This window comes from Aspergillus steynii (genome assembly GCF_002849105.1).
Source record: "Aspergillus steynii IBT 23096 chromosome Unknown P170scaffold_1, whole genome shotgun sequence".
Lineage (NCBI taxonomy): Eukaryota > Fungi > Ascomycota > Eurotiomycetes > Eurotiales > Aspergillaceae > Aspergillus > Aspergillus steynii.
Window position 1 is genome coordinate 3,663,910 of NW_020194398.1, and position 18,547 is coordinate 3,682,456.

Consider the following 18,547-nt stretch of genomic DNA (forward strand, 5'->3'; position numbering starts at 1 on the left):
TGAAAACCAAAAAAGCCGGGCAGAAAGTGTCGGTGGCAATTTGTCAGTTAATCAGATAAGTGAATCAAACAAGCAAGCAAGTAAGCAAAAGCAAAAAGCGAATAACGAAAACAAATCATCAATCATATCACCATCCCGTCGTTCAAGCCCTGCATGACAGCAGCCCAGTCAAGTCGGCGCTCTTCCGTATCCTCCCTTTCGCAAACAACCGCGGCGAATCTCTTGGCCCAGGGATAGTGCTCACTAACGGCGGGCGCAAAAGTCTCGAGAAGCTTAAGGGCCGACGCACGATGAACCGGGCCCTGGATCTCAATTACCGCCATGACAAGCGGAAGAGGCCAGATCTGCATCGACAGCGACAAAGACGCCGCCGGGCTCTGCGACCGGAGGGTCTCGAGCTTGGCGCAAAACTGCAGAATGCAGACGGCGTGCTGGCTCGCCGCGTGTCGGGGGTCATTGGGTCGAAGCGCTCGCGAGAAGGAGATCTCCAGGCTGTGGTACACGGTGGACACGACAGCGAAGATGGCATGGCATTGGTTGTCCGCGGGGAGGAGCGCGAAGTTGGCGTCGACGGTTTTCTTGTAGAAGTCGAGTTTGTGGCGGATCAGTTGGATGCGCGCGGGGGCGGTGTCGGGGTGGGCGTGCTTCGCGTCGGTGATTTGCGCGAAGAGTGAGGTCAAGCGCAGGAGGAGATCGTGGAAGAGAAATTTGGCGTTCTCGATGGATTGCTCCTGGTCGGTGCGGACGGTGCAGTAGGCTTGATCGAGGGCGTTGTGTGAGTGGCGGAAGAAGGACATGAGGCTGTTTTCTTCGCCGATGGCCCTGACGATGGCGCCTCCGCCGCGTTGGAAGGCGGATGCTCTGCCATCTAGGATAGAGAGCTGGGTCGGTTAGTAGGTTGACTTGGAATAGGATGTGCAAGTGACTCACCCAGCAAGCAACTCGCGCTTGGACACCGGTCATATTGGATCTGAAGTCCGGGTTCTCGAGGAAGGACGCGATGAAGAGGAGGATACAGCGCAGATGATGGGGTCGCGCGGCTATGAGATCGACGAGAGCAAGAAAGAGGTACGACACGAACATGGCATCTTTGTCGTCGGGAGAAGTGGATCTCACCAGATGGGCCGTCTTGTTCTGTCTCTCTTCAGTGGGATTGATGGAATTCGCGGTGATGCCGTATTTCTTGACCATCGTTGCCAAACTATCGTTGTAGTTCTGGAGCGCATCCTTCAGCGACTGTTTCTTGCCCAACGAGTGCAAGGTCGCAGACGCCCAGGCCTGGGTCGCAGAGAGCAAGCAGTGATGGTGGGTACTGAAACGATGGAAGAAATATGTATAGTAAGTCCAATCCGGTCGCTTGAACATCAGGTGACTGCCCAGAGCGCTTGAGCAGTACTGCGTGATAAGACTTTTAGAAACGACTTCAGATCTCGGCGATTGCGGCGTAGAGGGGGTCAATTCGCTGGGCCAAGCGAAAGGGGCACGTCCCTGGCGGATATCGGCTTCGCTGTATTTCCCATTCCTCGAGTTGTACGGGGGCGGAAGTAGCACTCCAGGCTCTTCGTAATTGAAATGCCAGGCTGCCTTTTCGATATCCTCGATTTCATCCGGAATCGGCAATTGATCCTCCCATGAGGCAAGGAACTTGGCGAAGACGCTCACTGGGCGTATGAGATGGCTGTAATTTCCCCATGGATGAGTGGGACGTGGTGCCAAGGGAAGATAAGCGGGCCTGGCATTGATCAGTGATATGTTCGATGTGTAGAAAACAGCAAGCATACCTTTGATTATTGGTCCCCGCTATGGAGCGAGTTTCAGATCTCGCAGTCGGACTTGGAGTCTCAGTCGGACTTGAAGTCACAGTCGGACTTGAAGCCTCAGTCGGACTTGAAGCCTCAGTCGGGCTTGAAGTCTCAGTTGGACTTGGTGTTTCTGTCTGACTCGGGGAAGTATTGTTCCCTATTGCTCTTCTATGCTCACGGCGTGCCCGGAGGACAGCAGGGCGTCGGTCATATCTGCACCGAAGACGAGATGACCTGCAGAAGCTGCACCGAGGGCGTCGGTCATCGCAAGTCTTGTTGCGTCTCTGACAGCTGCGGCAGGCCATTGCGTTGATGAGAGATAGATGATAGACAGATAGAAAAGAGATAGATAGATGCGATGGAAGAGTAGATTCCGATGCGATGAGGAGATGGCAAGCGTGGATAGCACGTCCTTAAATGCTATCTCGGCCGGGGCCCAGTCGAGCATTCATGCACCAAGGCAGATGGATGGCACATCTCCATGGCGCTACGCTGTGGGTGACCATCGCGTATCGAGATGAGATGTGCTGGGAATCTTTGGGCCCAACATGTGTGGCAAAGTAACTGCGCAGGGAGAAAGTCTGGATAGTCCAAAGTCAGACATATCACTCACCAACACTGACGCGCGGTATGTGATTCAGATCCATTCGAACACAGAGGCGCGCTTAAGTGCCGAGATCATAGGTCGAAGATGGGGTCGCTTGGAATGTTGGTTGGTGGCATGCATGGATTGGATAGGGTGGGCGAGAACCGTGCCCAGAATTGCGAGCGCGAAAATGCACGATGACTCAATGACCAACAGTGATTCTTTCATGGGGTTGGGCCTGCAGCTGCGGCACTGAACGGTATCGCTGCGGGGTGTGATGAGTCCATGGCCGCGGCAGCGTGATGAAGCTGAATTCATCTCGCTCAGCGTCTCGCCCGCTCCCAATCCGGTTGCGATCGGCGGCGCACGGGATGCGCCCGATTAGGCAAGTCGCATAAACACGTGATCTACATCACAACAGACAGGCATCTCGTCGCTAAAGTCAGGGAGGATATTTGCGCTGGACAATAGGGAGAATTAGTGGGGTCGCTGCGTAATGCAGTCAGATGGGGTTTGAATTTGTCTGGTCCCATCATATCCGGGATCATACTGGGCACGAAAGGGGCACCACCAGTTGAATGGCAAGCGATGGAGATTGTCTAGCTCAGAACACTGGCTGAGAAAGTCATTGAAAGACTAAGGAGTAAAGGTGGGCCATGCTATTCCAGCCGTATTGGCCTCGGGCTCCTAGAAATCCAAGTGCTGAATCTACTCGACTTGACCATATGTGCCTTCCTAGCGGCAGAGTGATCTTATCGAAAGGGAACATCATCCAAGAGGCAAATGGGAACTCCAAAAAATCCTAAAAATTGCTGGAATAACAAAGGGACTGTGGAAAATGGTAAAGGTTCCCATTTTGCCTGCTCTGTCATGTGACGGCCTATGCCCTATATTGGGAAATGCCCTTCTACCCTTTAGACATGTAGCTTTCTCGTTATATCAAGTTTAAAGTTGAAAAGCAGAAACATAAGGATAAATACCCAGTGCAGCTTATTTGTTGACCCCGAATCACATCTTACCTACTTGAACACTCGGTTAAATATATTATTCTGAATCCGAGCAAGAAAAGTCACCCTTTTGACCCAGGATAACACACTGAAGACCATTTTGCTAAGAGATACTGCGCTGAGATGTGACCCAATTTTATCCTTCAATAATGATAAATCCTGATCAAAAATGAGCAATCTCGTTCTGAACCACCTCCGGATCTTCCAACGGAATCAAATGCCCAACACCCTCAACAGTCCTCAAAGAAACCCCGACTCCAATCTCCTGGAAGAAGCGAACAACCTCATCCTCAACCCGCTCCTTCGGCTCCACAATATCCAATTCCCCAACAAGCACACGGACTCGGAACCCATCATAGCTAACCAAACCCAGAGCTCTCTTTGCATTCTCCGTGATATCCTCCTGCATGCCATAAGCCGGCCATGCCTCCTTGGCCAGCTGATTCCCACTCAGACTGACCCGAATAATCAAGTCCATGTCTTGTTCACTTAGCTTATGGGCATTGGCAAGCACGTTCTCGACCGTCCACCGGATCGATTTCTCATTCTGATAAGCAACTTTTTGCTGATCTTTCATTTCAGAAGGAAGCTCTAACGATGTCGGTGGCGCTGGAGCTACCAGGACGAGACCTCTTAGTTGCTGGAGGAGCTGAGCTGGGAGGATGGAGAGGGTGGCGAGCGACACTTTCGCGCCCATAGAATGCCCGACGAGAAGGAAGCCATGGGCTAATAGGTCGCGGGTGTTGCTGTTCGACTGGATGTGTTGCAAGACGGAAGCAACGTCAGAGGCTAGGGCGGAGATGGAATAATGTGCGGCGTGTGTGTCTGATGGTCCGGTGGATTCACCCCAGCCTCGTAGGTCGAGGGCAACGGTTGGGTAGGATGTAACGAGGGTTGTTGGAGAGCCGGGTGATGTGAGCTTGTGCCAGGTGGAGGAAGAACCGCCCCAGTAGTGGAGGAAGACAAGAAGAGGTTTATTAGAGGGGGTGATAGGTCGAGTGATACGCGCGTGTATGGAGGTTTCGGGGGAGATATTCACAGTAAGGGAAGACATATTGAAGGCTCAGTAGAGACTTGGACATAGATGCGGATGAGAAATTCACTAAGAACTGTGGTTTCTTATTTATAGTCGATCGACTTCTCAAGAGATGACTGGTTTCATAGAATATTCTATGGATTTAGAACAAGCTTTGTAAGTCGTATGATAAGCAGCGCGGAATAGCATCACAACTGCCCCATTCGAGTCATTCCGCGGTCCGGACTTCCGAGTCGGGTCTAGCGCAACATGATGCTCCACCATGTACTCCCAAGATGACTGACAGCCTCGCCTCAACCATGCCAAATAGAATCCTACAAACATCTCTCCTCTCATCTGGGACCCATCTCATAATGTCAGACCACCCAGGAATGAATGCTCAGGACAAAGCCCCCCCCTCTACCACCTCCACCCTCTAATCCTCGCTCTAAAATCTCCCCCTCCGTTCTGAAACTACGAACCACTCCTCCCTCAACTTACCAGCCCCCCAAACCACCACCATCAGCCGACTTACCTCCGGCACCTACCGGTCCATACTTCTTCTACGGAACCTTGACCGATCCGTCCATGATCGCGGAGATTCTCGACCTCGCGCAGGAGCTCGAATTACGTCCCGCGTCTGTTCTAGGCTACAAGTGCAAAATGTGGGGCCATTATCCGGCCTTAGTGGACGAACCAGGATCGACGGTTGAGGGCGCCGTATACCATGTCGACACGGTGGAGGACGGGGAAAGGCTGGCGGCTTATGAGACAAGGAACTATAGGGCTGAGTCTTGTGTAGTCAGATATGCGGATAATCAGGGCCCGAGTCAAGATTTTGGGTATGCTTTTAAGTTTGTTGGAGATCCTCGCGAGTTGACGGAAGGGAACTTCGAGTTGAGGACTTGGCTGAGGAGGATGGGGAGGCAGAAAGCGGTGGATAAATTGGATGCTAGGATGCGGAGAGATTGAACAGTGATGGTCAACAGTTCTTGATCCAGGGGTAGAAATATGAGGGATGTGACGTGGAACTTGAGTATGTGCAAAGAAATCGTGCTTTATGTGGTCGATGTGATGCCGATTTGGCGGGAGAGCTCAATATCCATTGATAGATTTCACAAGTCGAATCTGTACCGCTTTGTATACACTGAAGCAGATACACAAAAGTCTCTCAGATGTACATGGCTCATCAAATGATTCACCAGAGCACCTGATTGTGTTGGTACATACAAGAAATAGGCACCTAATTCCGCCGGAGGCTGAAAAGCGGAGAGTCAAAGCGAAACAATCACAAAATGACCAGTCCCAGGGCGTAGATCCGTGATATCAACTTGGCTCTGATCCTCAGAGCTTGTGGTCCTTGATTCCGGAAGCCCAATTTCCTCGTCTGCAAGTGAGCCTGATGATCTGGTAGCTGTTTTTGGATTAGCTCTGGGCGATAGCAATCAACCTCGAGGAGGTGGCCAGGAACTGACTTTGCCAAGGACACCAAGCGTATTTGACACAGGCCATTATCAGAGTAACCACGGAGAGGATAGTCGCAACCAATCCAAAGGTAAGAGTGCCAATTGCTTCCGGACCCCAGGGATTGCCGGTCACTGGAATGATCGTTGGAGAAGTTGTGTTTGCCATTTCCAGATAGACCCAAGAAGATAGAATGGCCCAGGATATCCGAATGAGCTGTTGGCCTGGATTCCGCGGAAATTGGGACTGTGGCAACCAGTTAGCCGGGCATGCTACCTGCATGAAGGGCGGTAGTTCTGGACGGGATGATCTGTGCGGATGATGGGACAAGAGGGGAAAATGAAACAATAGTGTGAAAAGGAATGTACACAATGGTTGGATTGGAAAAATAAAAAGGAAAAATAAAAAGGAAAAAAGAAAGAAACAAAGAGGAAAAAAAGAGGAAAAAAAGAGGAAAAAAGAGGAAAAAAAGAGGAAAAAAAGAGGAAAAAAAGAAAAGGGTTGCTACGGATGAAGAAACAAAAAAGCTAGCATTGAGGCTACAGGGACATAGTTGTCTACCTGTCTCCTCAGAGTATTAGTCAATTTGCAGTTTGATAGCATCAATCAAAGCCGCTCAAATATAATAAGTCCAGCCCTGGCAGTGGCATGCAACAGGGGTTGTTAATCCATTGGGTTGTATATCCTCTGGGATATTTATTCCTTGGGCTCTATATCCATGGGCTGTATATCCATATGTGGGCTGTTCATATAAATGGAAAAAGTCCAAGGAAGAAATAAAACCAACTTAGAAAGAAGAGAAGGCCAATGACTCAGGGCCTTGAATCCAGGGAGTAATGTACAGTCCACTGGTATCAGGTAAATACCAAGAATATTCGCCGAATGAGCATGGATATGCTCCTTGCTGACAAGTCCGGAATTCCAACTGGGCAATGGTGCCGGCAATTTTCAGGCCTCCCAGAGACAGATGATCCGGTAAGTGGGCTGAATTCCACGAGCGATTTCAAGTGCACGGCTTAGCATCTTGATTCATTGGCCAAATCCCAAGGAATTCCATTGGTTTGATAATCCATAAGAAGGATCCTAGCCCGTAGAGACGTTCAAGTGCAACATGAAACAGCTTGAATCAGGGCTTCAAAAGGCCCATAAGGCTGGCCAAAAAAGTCCGTTTATCAATGTGGATATATTTCCCAAGGTAGAAAAGGACTGATTAATTTTCAACGGCTCTTACCAATTACCTTTGAGTACTTGATGGACATAAAGAACGCGGGATGAAGAAGAGGAGGGGGGAAGTGTACAAAGAGAGACAGAAAAGAAGACAAAAAAGTAGGAACGCAATAAGCAAGCAGTGACAGAAATGACAAAAACAAAAAAAAAAAAAAAAAAAAAAAAAAAAAAAAGGAAAAAAAGAAGAAGAAGGCAGACGCAGGAAAGAAGAGACATAAATGAAAACATATACCTGAAAGTCAGTTAGGACATCGATGCTTTGTTCCACAGAATTAGTAGCAAGGAACCCACCTTAGAATATGTCACAGTTGTGGCAGAGGCTGAGAGGCGGGAACAACAAGTTTCGTGAAGACAGACAAACAGTTCAGCATCCAAGGGCAAAAGACTTCTTTAAAATAAGGTGTCAGAAGATTGGCAAACCACTTTATACATGATTCTCCTTTGCCAAGGAATCGGGGATCTGACTAAGGCGAATTGGGCTTCCCCTTCAGGCCCCAAAGTGAGGGTGAGATTCCCCCAGCCTTGTTCCTTATTTTCCCGATCTCCGGGCACGAGTGGCCAGAGAAGCGAACATTGCGCTCCACATCGAGAGCTGAACTCCTCGTATCGGGTTAGATCGGACACGTAGCACTGATATGCACGCGGTGTAGGTCTCTGACTGGCAGCTTCACTGCTGTTTCTTACAGGTCGTTCCTGCCCGTCAAGCTGAAATGCGGAGAGAGTACCTGGCTAAAAATAGATTACCGTTCTGGAGTAGCTCATTTGAGCAGAGCCTGAAAGCTAAGGGCTGGTTCAAAAAGCTATTGGTCACTCACCTCCTAATTATCGATCGGTCGCGGAAACCGTTAGACCCATCAACTGCCCAACCTACCCGAGAAGGATGACAGGCGCTCTATCGCGTTCGGAGGCATTTGGGCGTCAGACAGGATCAACATGGCTGCTAGTACCCAGAGACACTGTGTACGGGGCAGTGTTAGAGCCCACTCATCATCGCAGGACGTTGTTGGGATTGCTGCCTACTGAGGTCCATAGGCAGAACCAGGCAGGCCCAGGCGTAGCCTTGTGCAAAGATGTCGAGTTACTGCAGGACAGATCCATGATAATGTCGAATTCCAAGTGATGGCTTGGTAATCAGCCAATGGATCAGGGCGATGAAGTCGACCAAATGGACGGGAGAGTAAAATGGACGGGGAAGTGAAATGGTTGCAAGAAGGATGGAGTCCTTCCGGGAAAGAAAGGGAGCCACGTGATAAATCACTGTATTGGAGCGTAGAAATCAGGCTCAGATACGATTAAGGCGTCAAGACTCATTATTATGGCATGGAATTAGCAGAGTGAAGAAAAGTACAAATTCCACATAATCGAGACTCATATCGTACTTGACAATGATTCAGTGTCCGGGCTTTCTGAATAAAATGTCTGCATAATGCGTTCAAGCTACAAAGGCGAGAAAGGTACATGTTTGGCCACAAAGAACAACCCCCAACCCATTGTATTGGTACGCATTCTTGGATAGGGATTAAAGGAAACTCACCCTTCAACTACCAATTTACATATGTATAAATACCCCCTCGGATACAGAAAGTCATGCATATCAGACATTTTTCCTAACCAAAGTCTTCTACATCATCATCTTTCCAGGTCACTATCAATATGATTCCTGAACGAGCTGTTTCGAGAGAGTGCGCATGTTGCAAGCCTTCTCGCAAAGGCCATGTCGAATGCAGAAAGTGCAAGGTGACCATGTATTGCAGCGTTGAGGAAAGGGATAAGCGCAAGGACCGTCACGAGACACAATGCGAAAGTATTTGTAAATTAATTCAGACCTACCGCGAGGCACTCCGGGGGAAAGAAGGAGAGCTGATACTTAAAAAGCAACGCAGCCTCAAGTTTGACCCGGACCGTGGTATCACTGAAGATATGGTTGAGTATATGTTTGCTTACTTCTGCACTCGCTATCTCTTTTGGAAAAACCTTCCTCTGGAAGTAATAGATGAGGAGATAGCTCAGTTTGAAAAATTGATCGCTGATTATAACGATATCTGGAAGGCCAAATTGAGGTCCAGTATCGCCGTGGATCTTCTAATTCTGGGTAAGGATGAGATGTGTTACGACTTTGTACAGCAGAGCCTGCCATCTCGATCTGATTCTGGCAAAGATATACTAACATCGATCCTTGATACCGGTCTGCGGTACCGGGACAATAAGGGCGTAGACCCATTTGATGATACCAATCTGTTACTTATGGATGGTGTTAAGGGCCTGGACCTTCGCACAGAAGTGATACAGTCAGTGGCAGTCATCTTTCTTAAGGTGAAGATTATCCTTGACCTAGAGACCCTGGAGGCAGCTACAAGCGCGGTGGGAAGATTCGTTCCCAAAGAAATTCTCACCAGGATCAACTACTTCACCGCAACGAGTTGTTACGTGAGAAGAAGTCGGCATCTGCTTGAGGAGGAATATCCAAAAGAAGCAATTGCCGTACTCACAAGGCAGGTTGAGAGATTGTTTTCCGCGGTAGACAGATACTGCCCATCACTCTGGCCTTATCTGATCTACGACGTCAGACCCTGGGCACTAGATGTTTTGCTTCAAAGAAACGTTGGCATGACAATCGAGGCCGTAGACCGTGCTTCTGCGATTTGGGTTCGTCATCCTCGGAGTTTGCAGTTCGTGGCCAACATGATGGACCTTCTATCTAACCACGGCTGTAAGGGCCGCTACTCTATCAGAGAGCATAAAGTGGATATGTCAAAGGCGCTCATTTAGTAAACGCGCGACGTGTTTCTGTCGACATGAGGTCTTAAGTATCATTCTTATGCAAAGACCAGAATGACCGAGAAAGGAACCCTGACTATATAATAAATAGCAAATTCAACAAAGTAACGGCACAGAAAGTTATTTATTTCCGAGATTCATGAATCTCAACATCGCCATAATTTTCCAGTAGAATGCGTGCAGTAAATCAGAACTACCTATGGAAGATACTATAACCTGATGAATCTCACAGGGCTGGGAAATATGAATAAGCGTCATAATTGATTTCTAGCGCTGGATGGTGTCATAGCGGGCCTCCCTCATCACACTGTCTATAGTAGATGTTTACAAAAGACGGACCGAATCATCTCAGATTATGGGACCTAGAAGAGGATTCTGTTTCTGATTCCGAAATGGGAGTCGTTCTGAGAGAAAGAAAAAAAAATGGAATAAACACTCACCGCGAAACCGATAAAACAACGTAGTATCATTTGCTAACAAGAGCTAGCCAAAAAATATCTACCTTCATGGTCCTTGAAACTCATCCACCACCCGTCGACAAAGCTCCTTCAACGCCCCAGCAAGCCATTCGAAATCCTCCTTCTCCAAATAAACCTGTCCACTCAGCCTGACCCACAACCACGGGCCATGTGCAAACACCGGCACAAACGTCCGATACTCATCCATTAAGCTGCGCTGGATGCGCGCCAGAGCCCGCGACGCCGCTTGCTGGGAGAGAGTAACCCATGGAGCAGTATCAGCAGCGGCAGCATTGTCCACAGCACCTGGAACGGCAATTGCAATTGGCAACCTGACCGTCGTCATTGCGCATTTGCGCATACGGCTTTCTTCGCCCTCCTTCAGATCTGGTTCCTGGAGGACAGATGTGCCGAGCGTGCGGGCGACAATGTCTGCGGCGTTGTTGGCGAGGTCACAGCAGTAGGACATGATGGCTTCTTCGCCGCCGCAGACCTTGGTGCGGAATTTGAGGGCGGCGGGAACGCATGTGTAGGCTGAGTCGTCGTTTGTGGCGACGAATTCGAAGAGCTGTTCGAATGGGGATTGTGGGGATGGGGCGTTAGGGTCTGAGAGGACAGAGACGCTCGTCTCGGGGGAGTCAGGGGACGGGATGAAGGCCCATGAGGTGGGGAGGGTGGTGCGCAGGAAGTGTTGGTTGCGTTTTGGGACGTAGAGGACGGCACAGCTGCGGGGGGTGTAGAGCCATCTGAAGCATTGGTTTAGTGGGTGTGCATGGATAGAGGACAGAGGCCAAGGGATGAGCATACTTGTGGCAATTCGAAACAAGAAAGTCGGGCTGCAGCTCCTGCATGTTCAATGGGATTTGACCGATTCCATGTGCACCATCAATGATACTCATGATTCCAAGCTCGCGACAGACGCGAGTGAAGCGCTCAAATGGGAATCTCACGCCAGGGTTACTGACGATAAGGTCGAACACGGCCGCGCGCACGTTTAAGCCCTCGACCTCGCGAGCGTGTTGCACGACATCTCGGAACCGGCGCTCCAGGTCGGCCTCCGAGATAGGGTACTGGAAGCGCACTTTGCGTGGTTGGAGCGATGTATGCTCTTGCAGCGAGACGAGACCCTTCTCAACGGCGCCGTAGATGGGTTCGAAATAGACGACTGCGTCTCCAGACCGGAAAGCCAGGTTGTGCAAGACCGTGGCTACACCGGTCGTGGCGTTCTTGACAAAGACGCATTCGTTTCGCGGGGCGTTCAGAAGCTGTGCCACGGCCTCGCGAGACTTCGTAAGGTAGTCTGACTGGTGGCGTCGGATATATGGGTCTGGATACGAGTCTGCTTCGTCCATGAAACTGCGCTGGGCGTCTCGCACAGCGGCAGGGTGGGCGCCAAAGGACCCTGTGGGAAGATTATCAGCCAGAGCTTCGAGAGAATGGAGAGGAGTAAAGCAGACCATGATTGAGGTTTTTATATGTTGGGTCAAAAAGCCAGTGCTTGAGCATGGGTTTTCCGAAGGGAGTTAATTGATTATGGGACGACATGGTTCTGGATGCTCTCGCAGTTGCAGGTTCAAAGTCTCGAGTTACCAAGAGTATTCTGCGGTTTATATAGTGCCGGACAATCTGAATACCTCTGTGGGCTTGCGATGAATCACAGTTCAAGTTGCAGAGGAACGAAATTCCGAGGTGGAGTCCCCACTTGGTCATCGAAGGGCGTGCAATGAAAGGCGTCAATCTCGACCCACTTGAGATACCGAGGATATGACTCCAACCGAATGGAGGTGATAAGAAAACAAACACAGTAATAGTCTCTGCTCCTATACTTGGCCAATCTGTCAATCCTGCTGAGAAATCAATTCGTATTCAATTTAACCGGCGTCGGTGACTCAAAACTCCACGGGCAAATCCTAAGCCACTTAGCTCTATAAAATCACCTTCTTCCAGGTTATCGCAAAAGATATCCCTTCTATATAAAAGTTTCCATCGAGAATCATCCTTGCTAAAGGATATTTTACAAGCAAAATGTCACATACCCCACTACCCTTCACATTTCTCGATGTGTTCACAGAAACACCATTCAAAGGAAACCCGTTAGCAGTGGTGACGATTCCCATCGGCGTGACCTTGACACAAGCCCAGAAACAAGCTATCGCCCGAGAATTCAATCTATCCGAGACAGTCTTCGTGCACGATGTAGAGAGTCCCGAGACATCAACCGAACGGCGCTTCGATATCTTCACGCCATTGACCGAGCTTCCCTTCGCCGGCCACCCGACCATCGGCACTGCAGTATTTCTATACCCGCGTGGCGTACGTACTCTGCATGCAAAGACAGGGCCTATTGACATCCAGACTGCCTCGAATGGTGCTCTCCGGGCCGCTATCCCGCACAATGTCCGGTTGCACGAGAGGCGGCTACCCGGGCTCGAGCAACCGAGTGCGGTGTCGAGATCGCGGCTTGAGATTGCAGTCGCAGAGGCAGAGCGCGGAGCTCCGCTCTTCAGCATAGTCAAGGGCATGACCTTCGCGCTTGTAGAATTGCCCTCGCTTGAATTGCTAGGAGCAGTACGTGTTGGGGCGATGCCGGATTTGCCAGCGGACCTCTTGGATGACGCTTGGCGGGAGGGATGGGCCACGCGGCGTTATTATTTTGTCCGACTGGGCAGTGAAAGGATTGGTGGAAAGACTATACATAAGATCCGAACGAGAATGGTGAATCAGAGAGTGGAGGATCCGGCTACGGGCAGTGCTGCATGCGCTTTGTCGAGTTATTTGAGTCTTCATGTGTTGGACGAGGCATCTATGACGTTTGAGATCACACAGGGAGTAGAGATGGGCCGCGACAGCAACATTGTCATTGATGTCGAGGTTAGTCAGGACACAGGGGAGAGGACATTGGGGTCACTGCATCTTGGGGGGAAGGCAATTCCTGTTATGAGCGGCTGCATCACCAGTCGACCGTGAGCCTACGACAAGGTGCTTGCTTACCTGTCTTGGGAGTGGCCTCCCTAGCTAAACATGTTACATTACGCAGTCTTGTCCCATTCTGAACCATATCGCTTACTTTGAAGGATCTTGGTTTCCGACGTGACAGCATTGAACGATTAAAGCTTATTGTCTATGCGAGGATGGGAATGCTTTTCCAAACTTCATAGTCACCTTTGTGGTGTATACATGCCAGATTTCGCGTCAGCATTCGTCATCTCACATTCTTCCGGCACGGAGCGCAGGTTACATCTCGGCCTCGTCCGCCCAGACTATACGATCGCTGCAAGCCAATCCTCAACAGGGTCGCATCCGAGGCCTTCTCGGCATTATACCCGATGATCTACTGTTTCCTTAACTAGCCGGCTGCATCACAAGCCAAGTTGTAGAAATTTCACTTTCACATCGCGGTAACTCGACAAGTCTAATCAATTTCACACCATATTCGGTAGCCTTAGATGCCGATCTGTCTATAATGTGGGTTCATGTCATGCCCTTTACCTCTATTATAAGCAAGATCTCAGGTGAAAGTCCACTAGAAGCCGAATAAAGATCTAAACCCTTTCCTTGAACATTTCTATTGAGTCTATCGGAGAATTAAGCTGCATCACAAGACTAAATGTTGTCGAAGGTTGCACCACTACCGGGTGGCTTGGACCTGGTGATTCTTTTAGCCTTCCGTGCCATAACGGTCCCGTTTTGCAGGGATTATGACTTCCGGCCGCCGATAGAATGTCTCACTGCATTCTTCAGCGAATGTGCATGGCCATAGTTAGGACCCGAGCAGTTGGAATGCTAGAAAGGCAGACCACGCTCCAGCGGGGAGTTTGAACGAATAGAAAAAGACTGCTGGTGCGAGTGAGGACTGGAATGAAACAATTATGACGACAGATAATACTAGCACGCAATGAAATAAACAGCGAGTCTTATTTCTACTGATCAGGACTAGGCAGTTGAGTTTGGAATACGTGATTCGGGTAGGACGTTCACAGCATATCCTCTGGGCAACTGCATCGTGCTGTCAACTTTTCTGACTTTGCTTTTCCCCTGTTGGATATGTCAGCGGCCAGCAAGCTAACTACTTGGTCCTCCTTATAACATCTCCCCCAGTACCAAGATATAGAAAGTATATCGGAAACAAATAGCGCCAAAATGTCGATCAGTTTCAATGTTACATTGGCAAACTAGAGTTCGGCTTATACCCTTCGTCCGCGGGATATTTGAGTATAATGTAACCGTAATGACCAGCTTTTCCAAACCAGACTGATCCGCTCCATTACACAGAGAGACCTGCTGATGCCATTCTCAAGGATCAATCACCTCTCATCTAGGCCATGGCTCGTCATCAACCGAGCAAGCAATCCCCATATATATTTGCGCAAGCCACCCCGGTGTTGTAATTAGAGAGCTAAATTGAAATAGTCAAAAACTGCCCCGCCCGTACATCCATCATGAATGGTCTCATTGTAAACCTCAACGCCCCATTTCAATGGGTCATATACATTGTTCTTCTGCTTGGCCTCTTTCAGCCCTCACTGCAGCTGAGCATCAAGCAGCCAACCGATACTCCTGAACCAGCTCAAGCTTCACCCCGCTATGTCACTGCTCATTTCATGGTATGTCAATCTGACAGACTTCTCGATCTCCTATCCCTAGAAAGATCACTCTACTCAACACTTAACCAGGTCGGTATCGTCGAAAACTACACCGTCGCAGACTGGATTGTCGACATGAAACTCGCCAAAGAAATTGGCATTGACGCCTTCGCCTTGAACTGTGCCAGTATCGACTGGTACACACCCAAGCAGCTAGCCAACGCCTACGAAGCCGCCTCGCAAGCCGACTTCAAAGTCTTTATCTCCTTCGACTTCGTCTACTGGAACAACGGCGACACAGCCAAAATAACATCCTACATGCAAAACTACAGCAGTCACCCTGCGCAGCTACAATACAATGGTGCCGCCCTGGTGAGTACCTTTGTCGGCGACTACTTCGACTGGGGCCCTGTGAAGCGAAACACCCAGCACCCGGTCTTTGCCCTTCCACATCTTCAGGACCCCGCACAACTGAGGTCCATTAGCACGTCCCTGGACGGGGCGTTTTCGTGGTATGCGTGGCCGACGGATGGGGGGAATAGTGTTATCCGGGGGCCGATGACGACCGTGTGGGATGATAAGTATATTCAGAATTTGGGAGGGAGGCCATATATGGCTCGTATGTTACCTGAGATACTGCCTTTTGAATAAGTGTTTAGGCCAAGGGACTGAAAAGTCACATATAGCTGTTTCACCGTGGTTCTCGACCCACTTCAACTCGAAGAACTGGGTTTTCATTTGCGAGGATCTCATCACAGTGCGATGGGAGCAGATGCTCAGAATGAAACCGCAGCTGATCGAAATCATCTCTTGGAATGGTATGCAAAGCACCCCTCCTTCCTTTGCCCTCGACACTAACTCCTCCATTATCCAGACTACGGCGAATCGCACTACATCGGTCCCTACTCACCACACCACTCCGACGACGGATCATCGCAATGGGCAAAAGGATTCCCGCACGACGCATGGAGAATCATATCCGCGCCGTACATCGCAGCCTACAAATCCGGCGCATCCGCCCCGGAAGTAAAATCAGACCAGCTAGTATACTGGTACCGACCTACGCCGAAGGAAGCGCGATGTTCGCGTGATCCACTCGGTCTGCCGCGGGGCGTTGAGCTGCTGTCAGATAGTATCTTTGTGACGACGCTGCTTACGAAAGCGGCGACTTTAACGGTCACGAGTGGCGGGAAGCCTCCTGTATCTGTGGAGGTTGGGCCTGGCATCGTGACGAAGAATTTCACGATGGGTGTTGGGCCTCAGTCGTTCTCGGTGAGTCGAGGGGGGAAGGCTATTTTGGAGGGGAAGGGAGGAATGGATATTAAGGATCAGTGTGAGTTTTATAATCACAATGTTTATGTTGGGTCTGTGAGTGGGGCGAATGCGGGATGAGAATGGAGGAGCTATTGGACTATCTGGGGAGTTAACAAGACTTTTGACTGTCTCTTTCGTCGATTCCTGGCGTAGTGTTGTAGGTGCAAGTTCTACCTAGCTGGAGTGTCTACAAAAACGGGAAGTGTAGACTGGCAATGGGGATATTAGGGGATGATACACATCATCCAGAGGCTGGACAATGCATTCAGGGCATGAAGACTGCAGTAGTAATAATCATTCTCGTACCAAAGCGCCTGGGTTGTAGGGAGGCTGAAGGTGTCGAATATAGGGCATTTCAGGCCGAGCCCTAAGATTCGGGGCCCGGTTGTCTCTGGTGTCGGCCTTTAAAATAACGGATTGGATTCCTCACAATGTCGAGCTCCTACCTTGAAGACTATTTTAGGCTGTGTGCAAGCGACCTTCGAAGCTCTTTGAGCTGAGTTTCGCCGCCTTCCCCAGCGCTCATATGGTGAGATGTTGCATGGCTCGATATACGCAAACTACTTTGTGAATGCCTTTCAAATTATTTTAACCTAGCTTGCATCTCTCGAACTTTCCGGTACTTCCCGATTACTCTCAACTCGCAGCTCACTGGTTCGCAAAATTCCCTGCTGCATGTCAATATGCTCGACATCGTACTCCTCGACTGTTTGCTGTCGCCCCTGCAGCGAGAGATCTGACAAGGAGGTGCCATGATTCATTCCTGTAAGCGTTGAGCTAGAGGAGAAATAAAGTCCGAGCTTGGAGCGCCAGCGGGATGTACCGGTGCTGGTACCACTGGCAGAGAGGTCCTTGGACCTAAAGACTCGCCGAAAGAAGGGGCGCAGGGTTGGAACACAGGCTGCGACGATGACAACGTTTTGTTCGATGCTAGATTTGTTAGACCTCCGACTAGGGCGGGTATATTCATAAGGATTGAAAGTGAATATAGAACTTACAGCCCCCAGAGGACCAACGGGACGACGTTCCAGACTACCGTCACAGTGTTAGCCATCTAAATCCAACCCAGAGAGAATGTCCCCGAGAAGAAAGGCAAGACCTACGCGGATCCACCTTATCCGTAAACAGATGCAAATAGGTCGCCTTGACAATCGTCACGATGGCAGAAAGTAGCGTCAGCCCCATCATGACGCAAACGGTTAGTTTCTTGGAGAACGGCATCTGCAGTTTCCAGAACGCGCCGATAGGGACGACAGCAAGCACGATATCCGTCAGGGTAGTGTACGCGCTGACCCAGTACGAGAAGTCGTCGAAGACCGACGGATCCCAGCACCTGCCCTCAACCGAATGGTTCCATAGCTTCTGAGTTGGTGAGCATTGTAGGAAGACGACAAAGACGGAGATCATGGCAAATATGACTTGTAAGATTGACATGCCGTAAAGGAGCCGTGTGCGGAGAATGTTCGGATCGAGAAGCTGGCTGACGAGAATGGAGATGGAGATATTGGGGAAACTGAATGCGCCTGGGTTTAGTTTGGGCTGGTTTAGTATGCGTGTTGATGGGCGGTATTGGCTTGGACGTTGACGAACCGATGTTAAATGCTAACTAAAGATTAGGTGCGTTATTCCCACCATTTGACAAATATTAGGGGACATACGGAATCCCATGATCTGCCATTTAGCGGTCATCACCGTTCTTTCCACGCCATGTTCGGCGATCACGGCTGCAGTATGTCGACCCAGACCAAGAGTGACCGAATACGAAACCAACGCCGTTGCAATGATACTGAGAGTCTGGGCGGCATATTAGAGAGTATTTAATTGATCAAGAATTTGTCCACTGACTAGCGAGAAAAAGATAAAAAAGTCATCCCAGCCAGCCGTTTTCACTCCCATGCGGGATACAACTTTGAGCGAAACCGTCGCGATCGCAATGCCAGTAAACACCCAGCCGATTATGTGAATCTCAGCCTCTCGAGTTTCACTGAAGTCGATGTCAGCTTCCAGTGCTGCCATGTCCGTTTATTAGCTGCTCAGGAGATCTTATGGTCTGACATGTCCTTGCATTGGGCGCGGTTTTGTCTCATATCCGGCCCTGGACATGGCAGGATATTAAGATATTTTTAAACAGAACATCGAGTCCACAGCTCCCGACAGCCAACCTTGCTATTAATCCTGGTAGTTATCAATCCTAGTACAATCAGTAAAGCCAGAGCCTTGCCACCATATCGCGCGGGATTTGCCTGATCCGCGACAGCAGATGTGCACCCCTTTTTGACTCAGGGATCGGAATTGAATATGGTCAAAACAAGG

General features: G+C 49.7%; 8 protein-coding genes across 8 annotated transcripts; 3 read left to right on the forward strand and 5 right to left on the reverse strand.

The window, feature by feature from the left end:
- Window positions 1–122: 122 nt before the first annotated feature.
- P170DRAFT_421493 (uncharacterized protein) lies at window positions 123–2,107 on the reverse strand (the record flags this gene model as incomplete). Its single annotated transcript, XM_024847363.1, has 3 exons — window positions 123–881; window positions 931–1,732; window positions 1,782–2,107. The coding sequence occupies 3 exons, from the start codon at window positions 2,105–2,107 to the stop codon at window positions 123–125; spliced, it is 1,887 nt and encodes a 628-aa protein (XP_024710156.1).
- A 1,260-nt stretch (window positions 2,108–3,367) lies between these two features.
- Window positions 3,368–4,541, reverse strand: P170DRAFT_432428 (alpha/beta fold hydrolase). The gene has a single exon (XM_024848258.1). It carries the CDS (start codon window positions 4,447–4,449, stop codon window positions 3,559–3,561), a length of 891 nt encoding a protein of 296 aa, XP_024710157.1. The 5' UTR covers window positions 4,450–4,541; the 3' UTR covers window positions 3,368–3,558.
- Window positions 4,542–4,753: 212 nt separating this feature from the next.
- On the forward strand, window positions 4,754–5,597 carry P170DRAFT_432429 (gamma-glutamylcyclotransferase family protein). The gene has a single exon (XM_024848259.1). It carries the CDS (start codon window positions 4,807–4,809, stop codon window positions 5,380–5,382), a length of 576 nt encoding a protein of 191 aa, XP_024710158.1. The 5' UTR covers window positions 4,754–4,806; the 3' UTR covers window positions 5,383–5,597.
- A 101-nt stretch (window positions 5,598–5,698) lies between these two features.
- On the reverse strand, window positions 5,699–6,042 carry P170DRAFT_470290 (uncharacterized protein; the record flags this gene model as incomplete). The annotated part of the gene is made up of 2 exons (XM_024852736.1): window positions 5,699–5,817; window positions 5,886–6,042. The coding sequence occupies 2 exons, from the start codon at window positions 6,040–6,042 to the stop codon at window positions 5,699–5,701; spliced, it is 276 nt and encodes a 91-aa protein (XP_024710159.1).
- Window positions 6,043–8,927: 2,885 nt separating this feature from the next.
- Window positions 8,928–11,882, reverse strand: P170DRAFT_442845 (putative aminotransferase family protein (LolT); the record flags this gene model as incomplete). Its single annotated transcript, XM_024850489.1, has 4 exons — window positions 8,928–9,013; window positions 10,419–11,083; window positions 11,145–11,739; window positions 11,795–11,882. 4 exons carry the CDS (start codon window positions 11,880–11,882, stop codon window positions 8,928–8,930), a joined length of 1,434 nt encoding a protein of 477 aa, XP_024710160.1.
- A 445-nt stretch (window positions 11,883–12,327) lies between these two features.
- Window positions 12,328–13,391, forward strand: P170DRAFT_483633 (PhzF family phenazine biosynthesis protein). The gene has a single exon (XM_024853901.1). It carries the CDS (start codon window positions 12,363–12,365, stop codon window positions 13,302–13,304), a length of 942 nt encoding a protein of 313 aa, XP_024710161.1. The 5' UTR covers window positions 12,328–12,362; the 3' UTR covers window positions 13,305–13,391.
- A 1,385-nt stretch (window positions 13,392–14,776) lies between these two features.
- On the forward strand, window positions 14,777–16,312 carry P170DRAFT_346020 (glycoside hydrolase family 71 protein; the record flags this gene model as incomplete). The annotated part of the gene is made up of 4 exons (XM_024843538.1): window positions 14,777–14,941; window positions 15,011–15,539; window positions 15,607–15,738; window positions 15,795–16,312. The coding sequence occupies 4 exons, from the start codon at window positions 14,777–14,779 to the stop codon at window positions 16,310–16,312; spliced, it is 1,344 nt and encodes a 447-aa protein (XP_024710162.1).
- Window positions 16,313–17,049: 737 nt separating this feature from the next.
- Window positions 17,050–18,250, reverse strand: P170DRAFT_323097 (uncharacterized protein; the record flags this gene model as incomplete). The annotated part of the gene is made up of 5 exons (XM_024843328.1): window positions 17,050–17,164; window positions 17,233–17,266; window positions 17,338–17,757; window positions 17,893–18,028; window positions 18,080–18,250. Coding segments are annotated over 5 exons (876 nt in total), but the record flags the coding sequence as incomplete, so codon positions are not given.
- Between the last annotated feature and the right edge of the window lie 297 nt (window positions 18,251–18,547).